Genomic DNA, 14,551 nt, shown 5'->3' with positions numbered 1-14,551 from the left:
GAGAGAGAGAGAGAGGAGGAAGCAGGCTTCTTGCTGAGCAGAGAGCCCGATGTGGGACTCGATCCCAGGACCCTGAGATCATGACCTGAGCTGAAGGCAGCGGCTTAACCCACTGAGCCACCCAGGCGCCCCTGAGAACTTGCTTTTGATAAAATGCTGATGCTGCTGGTTTTAGTACTACTGCTCAAGACATTCATTCTACTCGACAATGGATTAAATAGAAACTACCATTTCCCATTAAAAGGTCTTGTCCTTCCCTCTCTAGAAAAGCTACCTGTTAATTTAGTGTGTGTATATATACAACTCTGTGTAAATATATATGACTACATATATAGACGTATCTGTGTGTCACAACTTAACTCACTGTGATCACTAATCACTTTTAAATAAGGTTTCCCAATCTATGATGAACATTAAATAAGAAATACTCATGAATCTAGTTTTTTTAAAAAACTGGTCAGCTTTGAAACAGTGTTGAGTTAAATTCTGCCCTTAGACTATCAACATTAGGGGTGCCTGGGTGGCTCAGTCAGTTAAGCCTCTGCCTTCGGCTCAGGTCATGATCCCTGAGTCCTAGGATGGAGCCCCATATCCCCACCACATCCCCACATCCGGCTCCCTGCTCAGCAGGGGGCCTGCTTCAGCAGCAACCCCCCTCCTGCCCTCTGTCAAATAAATAAATAAAATCTTAAAAAAAAAACAACCATCAACATTAGGTTATTAAATAATTAAATACAGGAATCTACGGAATTTTCTTAAGAAAAACTTCAAGTGCTTCAGAATCGTATTTACTAACAACTGATATGCTAATTTTAACTAATTTATACATATCATTATAGTAAGCTCCCTTAGAGGTTCCAAGGTCCACACATTTATTGGAATAGTTTCTCATCTACCTCCCTGCCCCTACATGCAATGGGGTAATAGAAGGCTAGGTGAGAGGAGCATTTAATGAATTAAGTTATTCTTATTATGAAGTAATGTTAAAAGAATATCATTACTAAGAAAGGGCAATAATGTCAGTATCCTTCTGTGATCTGGTAGTTAAACATACCATGGTTTTTCATTTCTCACCAACAGAATTAGTGCTTTGTTCAGTAAACAAGTGTTTCAAATATAATTGCCTTAAGGTACAAATTTCAGACTTACTCTATGAGTGGTGCTCCATATAGAACAAAAATGACATGAAAGAAGAAACATGACATAAGAAAGTAGATACAGCATTTCAAAAACCTCGCTACCTAAAAAAGAAATGAGAATGATTTGAAGGCTCAAGACAATGCCTAGAGGACAGCAAATGCTTCCACTTTATCTTCAAACACAACTTATTCCCAGGTGTACAACAGTTGAATGTTCTTTACTTTGGGAAGCTTGAAGTCAGATTCCATCTCCTGTGCACAGTGCACGGACCTCCAGACAGCCCCACAAAACAGCCTACAAGTCACAAATCACTACCCATATTCCACCCACCCAATCAGCACTAGAATCAAAAAGCATTTCTGTTCCTATGGTATGCACTGAGCTACACCACGAATCAGTATTTATAAAATATTTACCAACAACAGAACGCTATGATACCAAAAAAAACAGACAATCCTTATTATGTGATACATGAAATCTTTGCAGAAAATAAGGACTACAGTTTTTTTTCAAATCATATTCATGTGACTATATGATGCATATGAAAAAAGACCTGCATGTCTACAAATCAGTGTGGGACCTACTTGATTTGGAGTGCAAGAAGATCTAATTACAACAGACACAGTGAGTTTTTTAATCATAGAGCAGTAAATGTGTTTTAAATTATCTAAGAGAGCTACACATAGTATTGGGTAATGTTAAGGGAAGATTTTATTAATTTAAAGTAATAGTCAAGTGTTATAAGATAGTGAACATTTCAGAAAATAGATTCTGATATCTGAAAACTTTAACAGTGTTTAGTCGAGGAAGGCCATGTTCAAAACAAAGCTACCACAAGACTTATTTTGTAATTTCTGAAAAATCCATTTTCTCTCAGAAATGGAAAAAATAAATGAAAATAAAATGTCTTATAAAGTTTAAGATATGACTGCTACGTCATGAATTTATCTTCAGCGGTGACTTAAAACATGACCATCTAGGTTCACAATGCTGTAATATCCACTGAAGACATCCTAATTCCACAACTGATGCATGGCAAAGGATCTATCAAACATTGTGGGCAGCCTTCCAGCAATAACAGGCTACTGATTTGAAAAAAAATAAAAAATCAGGTTCTCTTTACTCACTGTAAATAACCCCATAAGTACTTGACTAACACTTTATTCTTTCATTAAAAGGAACACTACCCCTATCTAAAAATCAGTTATCAAGAAATAAGTCTTACCTTGTATGATAATGAACTTCTTTTAGAGGATGCATTTGGTTTCACTACTAAATATAATACCAGATTGACGGCAGTTACAAAAACAGAACAGATGCACAACCATGTCAAGTGTGTTTCCAAAATTGAGAAGTTCTCCAAGAAGAATGATGGGATGAAGATGCTTAGGATAATTGAAAATATGCATAAAAGATGGGTATACAGTAGTCTCTTGATATCAGTATCTTTCATGGTGTTTTCTTGAGAGGCTATCTAATGAAAAACAAATTAAGAAAACAGCATATCCAATAATGATTTTTTCCATTGTCTAAATGCTCCAACGCCTAAAAGCATGAACAAGTCAATTTTCTATGCGCAATGTATTAGTTTCAGAATATGGTAAGATGCATATGTATAAATGTACATGTAGACTAATATGGCTCAAAAATGTCTCAGAGCCTAAAAAGGACAAATTTACTAATTCCTTAAATATTTGTAACTGGTTTCTGTAAAAGGATCATGTACTAGGACCAATTAAGGGATTTGTTTTCTTTTTTCTTTCTCTTTTTTTGCCAAAACCAGAGGTGAAAACAACATGCACAGATTAATGATTTGCTCTTGCTGGAAGTATAATCTATGCATTCTAGGAACCCCATGAATACACTTTAGCCAAACTGTTGGCATTTTTTTTAATCATTGTGGACCCTTGTCTAACATCACAGTAGTTCACATCTTCTGGCAAATGACAAGTGACACCAAGTGCACACTTGAATACTCAAAACGGTGACCAGTGTAATCAAGAAAGTTCAAAGAACATTATGCTAAACTCAGGGATCCCAATGCTCCAGAAATACCAAAATGACAATGTCTGTTACACGTGCTAAGTTCCAATCAAAAGTAGATCATAAATAGGAGAAAAAAAGTCTACTTTCTTTGTCTCTATAAATTACTCATTATATGTATATGTTTATTCATAAATTACCTAACACAATACATAACATATTGTTACTAAACTACTTAGTAATGTTAATACTAATGTTAGGTACAATACTTAATATTAAGTAGAACCTTATTCATTTAAAGTAATAATCCACTGTGGTGAATAGTCCAGAAAAACAAAAGGGCAAGTCCAGGCCTTATCCTAACTGCTCTGATATAATTCTGTAATTTCCCAAAGCAAATATTCTACTGATAAGGAAACAGCCAAAGACACGTTAGGAGACAGGTCCAAGGTCCCAAGCTCCCAAGCTCCCAAGCACTAAAGCCACATCAAAACCTCGCCTCTTTGATATAAAGATACATACTCCGGGTTGAGAAGAGAATGAACAATAGAAGGGGAAAAGGAAAAGTTTCTCGCAGGTCCTATCCTCTGCCGAATGAGAGGAATACACCATCTCAACAGATACCTCTTCGGATTTATTTTTCTGGGCCCCTCTCAGAATCCCAAATGACATGAGTAGATCTGGATCTAATACAGTGCGCAGCACCCAAACTCAGATGCTTACTGAATGAATGAACAAGAACGGAGGAAAGAGGGTGGGTCCTGCGAAAGCAGTCCTAGGGTGGGCCCTGCAAGCACTCGAGGACACCCGTCTGGCGCTCCTCTGGCTGCCACCGCCCTGGCCTCCGGGGTCTGACCTAGCCCGGGTTCCCAGGTCCCGAGGCTAGCACAGGAGGAGCCTCCGCGGAAATCGCCAGGACCTGTCTCTGCAGCCCCACCTCAATTCGGTCGCTCAGGACTCTGCGCAAGCCTCACCCAGGGCAAGTGTGAGCAATGGGGGACGCGCTGAGAAGCATAATCAAAGAGCACCCTCGCGGAGACCAGGAGAAACGGAGGGCCACACACAGAAAAACGGATCTGCAAGAGGGCCGGGTCCATCAGGGCAGCCCCTGGGTCATGCAGGAAGGGTGGCGCTCGGACTGACGGCGGGCGCGGGCTGGCTGGGGGCACAGATACTGTCGGCCACATGGGCAGTTGGTGGGGGCTGTCCGCACACCCCGGGAGTCTCGTGTGCGGGGAGGGTTCGGCTGGGCTTACCTAACTCTCCCGCCAGCGGAAGAGAAGCGGAGGTTACTACCTCCAACCATCAGGTACGACTCGCCGCCCTAGCCCTCGCGCAGGCGCAGGCCTGTGGGACGGAGACCCAAGATCGCACAGCCAATTGCAGAAGCGGAGGGGCGGGCAGTAGGAGCAGCCCCGCCTTCCAGCTCGCGTTTAATTCCTCCCGCCGCTTTTCAGGTGTGGGATGGGCGGGGCGATGGGCGGAGGGGCCGGAAGTGGGTTGTCGTAACCCGGAAGGGGAATGCTTCCCTGGCTGTTGTGTTGACATTTTCAAGCTGCTGCTGTTTCTGCGGCCGAGGGAGCCTTCGGGGAAGGATGGTGTGCGAAAAATGTAAGTTAAGGGGCCACATCTTTGGGAGAAGGAGGCTAGGCGAGGCTAACTGGAGTTCTTCGGGTACTTTGCGTTTTATTTTTTTTCTTTCGGCCACGGGCCTCCGATTCCGGCCTTTGTCGTGCTACCCCTTTGACCATTCCTTCTCTCCCCAACGACCGTATAGTTATTCTGCGTTCAAAGTGGTCTGTTTTGCACTCATTTGTCTATTTCCTTTGTCTCCCCCAACCCGGGATCTCACCCCGACAGATCTTGACTGGTTCCTTCGCTTCACAGACCCTCAGGGTTGGAATGGATCTTAAAAGATATACAATATCTAGAGTTTCCAGATTTAGCAGGCATTAAAAATATGAATACTTTTATTAGGAGAAGTGTGTCCCATTCAATATTTGAGACTTGTCTTTGCTTGCTGCTCCTTACTACTGAAAGTGCTGTGGACTTACTTTTAGTGACAGTACTAAAACACCATTCATTGTTTGAAATTTAAATTTAACTGGGCATCCTATATTTTAACTAGCAACCCAAAGTTAGCAGCCTGTCCGATGGCTTAAATGCTCTTTGCATGAATACCTGTGGTATTGAGGCAAGGTTCAGAAAGTTGCACCACCTTCACAGTAGTCTGTATCGATGTCACTGGCTTTTAGAAAAGTCCTTCCTCCCTATAGTTGCCATCAATAATTCTAATATAAACTCTTGAGCTTTCTAGAAAATATGGCTTTTTGATGTCACAGACTGTTTGCTTTAAAACAGCCGTCATACCCTAAGTCTCTTTTTCCTCAGGCTGGACATTTCTGGCTCTTCTGAGACAAGGGTTCAAGTCCTCTTATCTGGATTTTGTTATAACACACCCCCCCAACAGTAGATAAACCTTTGAACACAGGCACCCATGAGTTTGAATCACAGTTTTTACATTAGGTAAAAGAATAACTATGGGTGAGTTATCTAATATTTCTTGGCCCCAGTTTTCTCATCTGAAAAATGAGAATAATACATAATTTATGGGTTTTGTGAGAATTAGATAATGTAGGTAAAGCCTGATAAAAGTGCCTTAGTGTATATTCAAAAACTGGTTATTTCTATCATAACCACCAATGCATGGCACTCAGAATTAAACTCTGCTCCATTTTATGAGGGGTAGAGTGGAACTAATATTTCCATTTTTCTGTGCTTTATATCATCATCTCATACTAAGCTTTTAAAAAATTATTGCAATGTAATTGACATAGGTACAAGTTACCCATTTAAAATGTACCATTCTGTTATTTTCAGTATATTCATAGGGTTGTGCAACCATCACTACAATTTTAGAATATTTTCATCACTCCAAAAAGCACATGAAGCTTTTTGACATTGACATCCTTTAACTCTACTCCATCCAGTACCTAAGAAGTTTTTTTGTTTTGCCTGTTTGAGTAAATATGACTTACATGTATTTAGGTTATGCACCTTCCTTGATGTCTTCTCTCTTATGTAGTTTGGTTCCTAAACATGTAAATTTAGCCTTTTATGCAATTTGTGTTAATTCTGTATATTTTAACTTTAGAGGACTGGTATTCTGCCTGGTTTAACTTGTTTTGTGTGATGTTCTTACACCATAAATGCATTTTCTCAAGGAAATTGAGGATACTGGGCAAATTGTGAGAGTTAATTTCCTAAGGTGATAAAAATTCTGAGAACCCAAGATCTAATGTGGTATTAAAATAAATACACATAGTTGGATCTAGACGTGATATGTGTTCTAAAGGGTCACCTGCTTTTTACTTCTCTGCACTTCTGAAAGTCTGTGTATTATTTCTTTGTTCTAATACCTTTCTACCTTCTATAGACTCTTATTTTTCAAATAAAAATAGAGTCTTAAGTCAAAGACCTTTCTTTCAGTCCTTTTCTATTCTGTGACTTTGAAACTTGGTCTCAATTCTCTTTGAATTTACTTCTCCATGTGCTTCTTTACCATTATACTCTCTGAGTTTTCTTATTCTCCTTCTCCCTTAAAATAGATGTTTTCTAGTGATCTGTATCTGACCTTCTTTTGACATTTGTTTTGGAAATATCTGGCTTCAAGTAGCATATCCATGCCAGTCTAATCCACATCTCCAGTCGACTTCTCTCTAAAGTAAGACCAATAGAAGAATTTTCTTCAGACAATACTGGGAACCTCCATCTGGTTGTTACATAGCAGTTTAGTACTTCCAAGACTGAATTTGTCACCCTACTTCACAAATCTGTACCTTCTCTTCCATCATTTAATGGCATGGCAGTCCTCCCAGTCACCCATTCACAAAGCCTGAATCATCTCTCATGCATCCCCCATCCCTTTGTGAATCTGCATCCAAACACTTGCATGTCCTGCTGTTTTTACTTCCATTCAATAGCTCATATTTTCCCTAGCCTCTCATTTACCCCTCAAGTACCCTAGCTGAGGTCCCCATCACTCAAGTTAGACTAATGTGATCCCTTACCAGCCCCTTTCCCTTCAAACTGTGTTCTCCCTGCCTTTGGCTCTTCTCTCTCTAAACTGTCCTGCATGTGTGTTTGAAGGCCACTGGGGAAAACTGCACAAATGAACCAGTTGGTACCACTAAAAGTGCACAATTCCTAATCTCCAGGATCTTTAATACTACTCATCAATCTTTTTTACTTCTCTTTAGTCAGTCCCCTTGCCCTTTGTTGCTATGACTATTCCAAGTTCTCCAGTCCCTTAAACTTTAACAACTTCATCTACCTCATGCTCTTTTGACAAATACCTTCTTATAGGCATAACAAAAGCAAGGTAATTAAATGGGAACATTCTCAACTTCTTTTACTATACCCATAAACAGATCTGCATCCGTGCCAATTTACTTCTTTCCCTTTCTTCAAGGAAAATTCTACTCGTATCCCTGTTGTCATCCCTCCCTACCTCTTTGTCTCTGTATCCTTTGGAATCTTTAATCAGCTCCCCTTCCGTATAAAAATGCTCAGTTAGACCCTGACTCCACCTTTCATTCTTGTATTTTGTCACCTTTTCTTTTCATTCATGCAACAAGTATTATATGTCTACCAAATGCTAGACAGTAGAACCAAAGGGTAAAGACTTTGTCTTACCATCCTTCATCATTATGCAAGGACATGGTTTAGAGTAATCACAAGATATTTGCATTGAACCTAAATATACGTGCACTCTATCACTTTCTATATTTAAAACCTTTAACAAATTCTCAGTGCGCAGAGATTAACTTTGGGTTTCTATATTTAGAGCCTGGCATTCAGGATGACCCTCCACAATGAGACTGGCTTATCTTTCCAACTTTATTTTCACTTACTCTTACCCTCACTCTTTGGCCAAACCACTCTTTGCTTGACCATGTGTACCCTGAGCTTTCCATGTCTTTCTTCAGGATACGTCCTTTCTCTAGTTTGCTTTCATCATCTCTCTTCCTCTTTCTTCACAGTCCCACTGCCAGATCCAGACCCTCTTCCTGCCTTCTTCACAGGCTTTCCTGGACTTCCCCAGCTAAGGTTATTTCTTTCTCCATGGAATTTCTCCTAGTACTTCAGTTGTCTGCTACTATGCTTTTTATTTTCTAGTTTATATTTTGGTTTGAATGGTTCTTTTTCAGAGGTCTCTGACCCCCTTTGAAAAATCTGATGAAAGCTATGGACTCTTACCAAAAATAAGTGGCTATATAGTAGTGTGGTGTTCAACTTCATCTTTTACCCTTGTCTTCTGAGGTCTACCCCTGGGACCCAGGTTAAGGACCACTGTTAGAGAAAATAGTGTGTTATACATACCTTGAAACCTAGAGCTTTATCTAATTTATCATTTTATTTCTCTCTGAACTTTGTATAACAGTTTACATATCATAAGCGTTTAGTAAATATTTATGGAATAAATAGGTGTATCAGATTTGTTTAGATTTATCAGATTTGTTTAAAGTACACATGGTACAGGAAAAGCCTGTCATTACTCATCATACCGTACAGATGTGACCGAGAGTCAGCTACCCATTGCCCACAGTTAGTATCTTCAGTCTCAGTTCACAGCCCCTACCCCGGCATGAAAAAGCTCCTACTGTAAGACAATGGTTGATACCACTGTGAATTTTAAGCGCCATGTAGTATATTTATTAGATAGTAAATCCTAATTCCCCTTACTTCTACTATCTTGTTACAACAGGTGAAAAGAAACTTGGTACTGTTATCACTCCAGACACATGGAAAGATGGTGCAAGGAATACCACAGGTATTTTTCCATTTGGAAAAGAAAAGTTGACTCCCGTGCTTCCTGTGATGAATGTTTTCACTTTACATTATTTGTAAAAAGAAATCTTGTGTGTGCAAAGTATTTCATCTCTTAAACACTAAAGAATCCCATATCCCCCAACAATTTAATGTCTTCTTTTATTTAGTCATCTGTCAGGCAAAAGAGCAAAATCATTAAATGATTTTTCCACCAATGAATAGATCACAGTAACTGGTTTGATTCTGCTTTATTAAAGTCTGTATTTAATTCCCACTTTCTTAACCTGACTTTTATATTCTTGAACAAATCATTTACACATTTACATTTTCACCGTCATATCATTAGATACAGTTGAGGTGTTTCCAAAGGGAAGGAAAAGAAATACTTGTACTTGTATGCAGGGTCTATGGCACCAAAGTAGTGGCTTTAAGACTTTACACTAGATAAATTAAGTGTAGACCCATCCCTAAAATCCTCTTTTGAGTCTGAGAAATAAGATGATTATCCATAATTTTATTGCCTCATAATAAATGTTTCCTATTCAAGTAGTGTCTTAAAAACCTGGCTATTAATTAGGGATTTTTGAAAATTTTGATACAGGCTAGTCTACTGGTAGGAGGCCAAAGAATGAACTTTTTAACTAATTGTTAAATGTTAAATGTATATGTTATAGTGAAATGTGCAGAAGTAACCCACTAAAATACATGTATATTTTGATTTAGAAAGTGGTGGAAGGAAGCTGAATGAAAATAAAGCTTTGACTTCAAAAAAAGCAAGGTAGGTATAAGAGCAGCCACTCTGCAGGCGTATAACTTTCCACTCTCTTTAGTCTTAATTAAACATACTGGAGTGAATTTGGTGTGCATCATTCTCTCATGATATAACAGAGTTCAGTAGGTCCTGGCATGCAAAGCCAAGCTGTCTGTTATAACCTGCTGGTTTCACCTTGCTCCTCCTCAATGTATGAATATATGAAGATATTAGTGCTATTTTTTTATATATAATTTCACCAGAAAACATGACTTTTACTTTCTCATTCTTTTTCTTTTGAAAACTACTATTTCTTATCCCTAAAACTACTTTGCAGTTTCATTGAGTTGCTTCAGTGTGGTATTGTTTATAGGGATTAGTTTTGGAATAATATTGCCTGGTTTGGGTTTACTCTAGGTTATTTGATCTGGTTCTTAATTATCATACAAATTGGAGGTAATAGATGTGGACAGATCAGAAGCTCTGGAGTCAGCCCTAAATTTGAATTTAGACTCTGTTCCTGCCCAGCTCTGGGACCTTCAGGAAATTAAGCCAATTTCTTGATTTTTCTAAACTTTACTTTTTCATCTAAGAATGGAGATAAAAGTGTCTCCCACCCTAAAAATCACTTTTTGACACCATGCTTTACTATTTTCAAGTTTTAAACATTCCATGAATCCTTTTAGCTGCCGCTCCCATTTCTTTGCTTCCCTCCACAGCAAAAGTTTTCAAAAGCCTTACTCTCAGATGCTTTCTCAGTGTCTGAAGTTCCATTTGCAATTTCAGCCACTCCCCTGGGGCCTTCAGCCCCACCAAACCCCTGCGGCTGCTCTCAGCAAGTTCACGCCTGATGGACTTCTCTATTCTTATCTTACTTAATCTTTTAACAGCTCTCATTTTTGCAACCTTCTGTTCTCTCTTGTTTTTAAATAGGCTCTACCTTCTGTGTGGGGCCTGAGCTCACAGCCCTGGAGATCGAGAGTAGAGTCGCTTTTTTTCACTGGTTGAGCCAACCTGATGCCTCTGCAACCTTCTGTTCTCTTGGCTCTTGGGTACCGTACTCTTTCTTCCTCCCAATTCACCATTCTTTCTCAGTCAAGTGCCTTTGGACTCAATCTTAGACCTTTCTCTTTTTTTTTCTATTTATAAATGTATACTCTCTCCTCAAGTGACTTTAGACCAGAGGCTTTAAATTCAAACAGTATGTTAATGACTATAAATCAGATTTATTTATTATCAGATAATGACTATAAATCAGATTTATTAATGACTATAAATCAGACTTCTTCTCTGAGCTCCAAAGATATATGCAAGTGCCTACTTGACTTACCAGTTTGGTGTCTAACAGGCACCTGTTCCTGCAGTCTTCTAATCATCACACCACTCCAGTCCAGCCCTTCGAGCCTAAGAGCTAGAATTCTGCACTGATCCCTCCCTTTTCCTCACTTCCCTTTTATCAGCAAGCTCTTTAGCACTGCCACCAGCATATAACCTGCATCTGCCTCCTCCTGTCCATCTCACTGCTATTACCCTCTTCCAAACCACTGGTATTTCTTCCTTAGATGCCATAATAACTTTCCATCTTTCTCCTTCCTCCCTAGTTCTTTATGGTTCAGTCTCATAGTAGCCAGAGTGGTCCTTTAAAGGTTACATAAATGCTTTCCTCAGAACCCTGCCTTGCTTTTCTTTTCATGCAGAATATGATCTAACCCCTCCCTTCCACTTTCTTACAAGGTTTTCCGTAATCTGGCCCATCACCCCTCTCTGACTTCCTTGTACCAACTCCTGCATCAGCTAGACCAAGCCCATTCCCACTGGAAGAGGTTTGCGCTTGCTGCTCCCTCCTCCTACAGTTCTTCCCATGGAGCTTACCTGGCTGGCATCTTTTTGTTACTAGGATCTCAGCTGAAATGTCACCTCCTCAGAGTGGGTCCCTAACTGGCATTTGAACTGATATCTTCCCTCCTTCCCCTCATGTCTGCCACAATGTCCTGTTTGAATTTTCTCTACAACATGTATTACTATCTGAAAAGCATGTTTGTTTCTTTACTTACTATCTGTCTTTTATCTATTGTCTTACTAGAATGTTAATTTGAGGAGGGCAGAGGCTTTGTCTGTCAGGTTCATCTTTGGTATATAAAACAGTGACAGGGACATAGTAGGCACTCACCACGTATTTGCTGAATGAATAAATACCTGTTTCATGACGTTACCCCAAGGATTAGAAATAATAATAATAATAATAATAAAGCTTTTAGTACCTGTAGTGCCTGGCTACCATAAGTACATAATGGTACTTATTAAATAATGGATATAAAACAGCACACGAGACTTAATCTTCAGTGGAGCATCACACTTAAGTATTTCTCTGACTTACTGATATCTTCTAAGACCGTTCAGTTATTAGGAACTAAGTTGTAATTTTTACAGATTGTACAGTTTTAGATACTTCCAGTTCCTTCATGCTCCCAACCTCACTCCAATATCATTAATAAGTAGCTATTACTTTGGATACTCTAAATGTCTCACATTGGAAAGCATACTATTGTATGACATTGAATCTAAGATACCAACATTTATTGATTGATTGATTGATTTTAAAGATTTTGTTTGTCAGAGAGAGAGAGATGCAGAGAGCACAAGCAGGGGTAGCAGCAGGCAGAGGGCAGGCTCCCCGCTGATTAAGGAGCCCAGTGTGGGACTGAGACCCACGATCACCTGAGCCGAAGGCAGATGTTAACCGACTGAGCCACTCAGGTGTCCCAGATACCAACATTTAGAAGATGTATCATTGCTTTAAGAAAGAAAAGTCTCTGTCAAATAACTGTAAGATTTCAGACATATTAAAATGTGCATCTTAGAATAAAATATGGTTTGAAGCAAAAGAAAACATCCATATGGATGCACACCAATTGAGCTTATTAAAAAGAAGAATAGTGTCTATCTTCCCTTGTGCAGAGTAAAGTGACATTCTGTTGGGTTTGGAGAAATTAACCTTTGAAAATGAGCTGTTGTATTTTACTACCCCAAGAGAAGAAGCAAGGTCTAGGACAATGTTGGTATTCGGTATATAAGTATTGTTAACAAAAGTTAGGACCAGTTTAGGGGGAATTATTTTCTACTCCAAGCACTATAAGGTAGCACTCTTACGTAGTAGAAACTCTTTTCTACAAAGGGATTGGATCAATTAATGGAAAATGTCAGCTAAAGGAGGCAGTTATTAAAACGTACATGTACCTTCTTGTAAGTCACAGCACATAATGGCACATGCATTCATCAGTCATTTGGCACTGAGACAGGTTTTTTGAGTCTGAGTCTACTGATAAGAGTTCTTCATCATTTTCCTCACATAAATCATAACCAGAACGCACATTTCCGGTATCTTGAAAGTGGAGCCAGAACTGACAGACTTGCAAAGTGCCGAGTCCTTCCACTTACGATCTTGCCCGTGATTCAGCAGCAGTTCAGTGATTCACACTGACCCAGCCTATCCTAAAGAATTCTCATAGTTTTTAATAGAATTGGTCATGCTTTTTGTACCCACATTTCATCAGTTTCCATAATATGAAACTGTATCATACACATAGATTGACAATTACAACTCATAGAAATGGGTTTGGGATTAAGGAACTGACTCTTCACCAGCATACAAGTCCCCTGGAAGGGGTAGGGGTGTGCAGGTGCGGGGAGAGTGGCCAGCCGCAAGTGTGCCATGCCTGGCAATTGGAGAGTGTGACAGAGAACAGAGTGCATGGTTTCATCCCATTCATTGCTTAAGGGAGGTCATTTAATTTAAGTGTTTCTATTCTATTATACATTTTTTTCTTTCTCTTTAAAAAAAAAAAAAAACTCTAGATTCGATCCATATGGAAAGAATAAGTTCTCCACTTGCAGGATTTGTAAAAGTTCTGTGCATCAACCAGGTTCTCATTATTGCCAGGGCTGTGCCTACAAAAAGGGTAAGTTTCTTTCAATACCGTTTTTCTATTCATATTGAGCCTATTCTTGATACTGTCTTAGATAACACAGGAAAGGAGTAGCCGTTCATAGATGCTGTCAAGTGCTCTTTTTTCTAAGGCAAGACAAAACTTGGGAATTGTTGGTAGTTACTTTCTTTTTCTCTTTTCTCATGCTGTTAACTACCGTTTTAAGCCTCGGGAATGACTTACATAAAGCAAACTGTTGATACTTGGTGTTTGATTGGTTTTAATAGTCGGTATTATGATTTGATTGCTTACATGTTTTGTCTGTTTGTTTGTTTTAGGCATCTGCGCAATGTGTGGAAAAAAGGTTTTGGATACCAAAAACTACAAGCAAACGTCTGTGTAGATGTGTTAATGACACTTCTGGCTTTCTATGTGATTTTACTTTTCGCTTTCAACTTCCAAGGCATAACACAGTTGTTCAAGTTCCAAAATAACACGTTATAAGGTAATATTAAACCGAGGAAGTTGATTGGTATTCATTTTTTGCTCTTAAGAAGTTCTAAACAGCAAGTAACTAGTTTCCTGCCTTAGTTCTTTTCCTCACAGGCAACTTGTTGAACTAGAATAAGTGGCAAGTTTAATGAAAAATATTTTCTGATTTCTGTAGATGGTTTTTATTTATCATTATTCATATAATTTTTATCCTCACTCTCTACTTTATTTATTGATATCGCAAAAGTGAGGAGGAGATCATTGACATTTTGCTCTGAACTTTGCATCAGACTTATAACTCTTCTTTCATTCCCTTGTTGTTGGCATAGTTCTTAGAATCAGCAGTCTCTTTATTAATTGTAGGTTCACAGAGCATTGAAATATCCGAGACTATTACAGCTGTATAGTTCCTTAGTCATTAGCCCAG

The 14,551-nt window shown here is 39.1% G+C and overlaps 2 protein-coding genes across 5 annotated transcripts in view; one reads left to right on the top strand and one right to left on the bottom strand.

The window, feature by feature from the left end:
* LOC111155840 (phosphatidylinositol glycan anchor biosynthesis class F) overlaps positions 1–4,566 on the bottom strand; it is a 37,216-nt gene extending 32,650 nt beyond the window's left edge. The window contains exons 1-3 of one of the 3 annotated variants that reach the window (XM_022516259.1): positions 4,380–4,566; positions 2,366–2,614; positions 1,150–1,241 (exon numbers count right to left, since the gene is read on the bottom strand). In XM_022516259.1, the coding sequence (XP_022371967.1) occupies positions 1,150–1,241; positions 2,366–2,593 (320 nt within the window). In that variant the 5' untranslated portion in view covers positions 2,594–2,614; positions 4,380–4,566. Of the gene's footprint in view, positions 1–1,149; positions 1,242–2,365; positions 3,027–4,379 lie in introns of those variants that run through there. The other 2 variants (XM_022516260.1, XM_022516257.1) reach the window with 2 other exon arrangements.
* Positions 4,567–4,641: 75 nt separating this feature from the next.
* On the top strand, positions 4,642–14,298 carry LOC111155874 (CXXC repeat containing interactor of PDZ3 domain). Of its 2 annotated transcripts, XM_022516319.1 has the most exons (5): positions 4,642–4,734; positions 8,891–8,956; positions 9,679–9,733; positions 13,562–13,665; positions 13,971–14,298. In XM_022516319.1, exons 1-5 carry the CDS (start codon positions 4,719–4,721, stop codon positions 14,033–14,035), a joined length of 306 nt encoding a protein of 101 aa, XP_022372027.1. In that variant the 5' UTR covers positions 4,642–4,718; the 3' UTR covers positions 14,036–14,298. The 2 variants fall into 2 exon arrangements, with proteins under 2 accessions (XP_022372027.1, XP_022372026.1); XM_022516318.1 differs by lacking the exon at positions 9,679–9,733 and having other exon boundaries at positions 4,653–4,734.
* The last annotated feature ends 253 nt before the right edge of the window (positions 14,299–14,551 follow it).

Source organism: Enhydra lutris, unplaced genomic scaffold, assembly GCF_002288905.1.
Source record: "Enhydra lutris kenyoni isolate GAN:26980312 unplaced genomic scaffold, ASM228890v2 scaffoldscaffold44, whole genome shotgun sequence".
Taxonomy (NCBI): domain Eukaryota; kingdom Metazoa; phylum Chordata; class Mammalia; order Carnivora; family Mustelidae; genus Enhydra; species Enhydra lutris.
The sequence above is the reverse complement of the archived record's forward strand: the minus strand, read 5'-3'. Positions and strand labels throughout refer to the sequence as shown.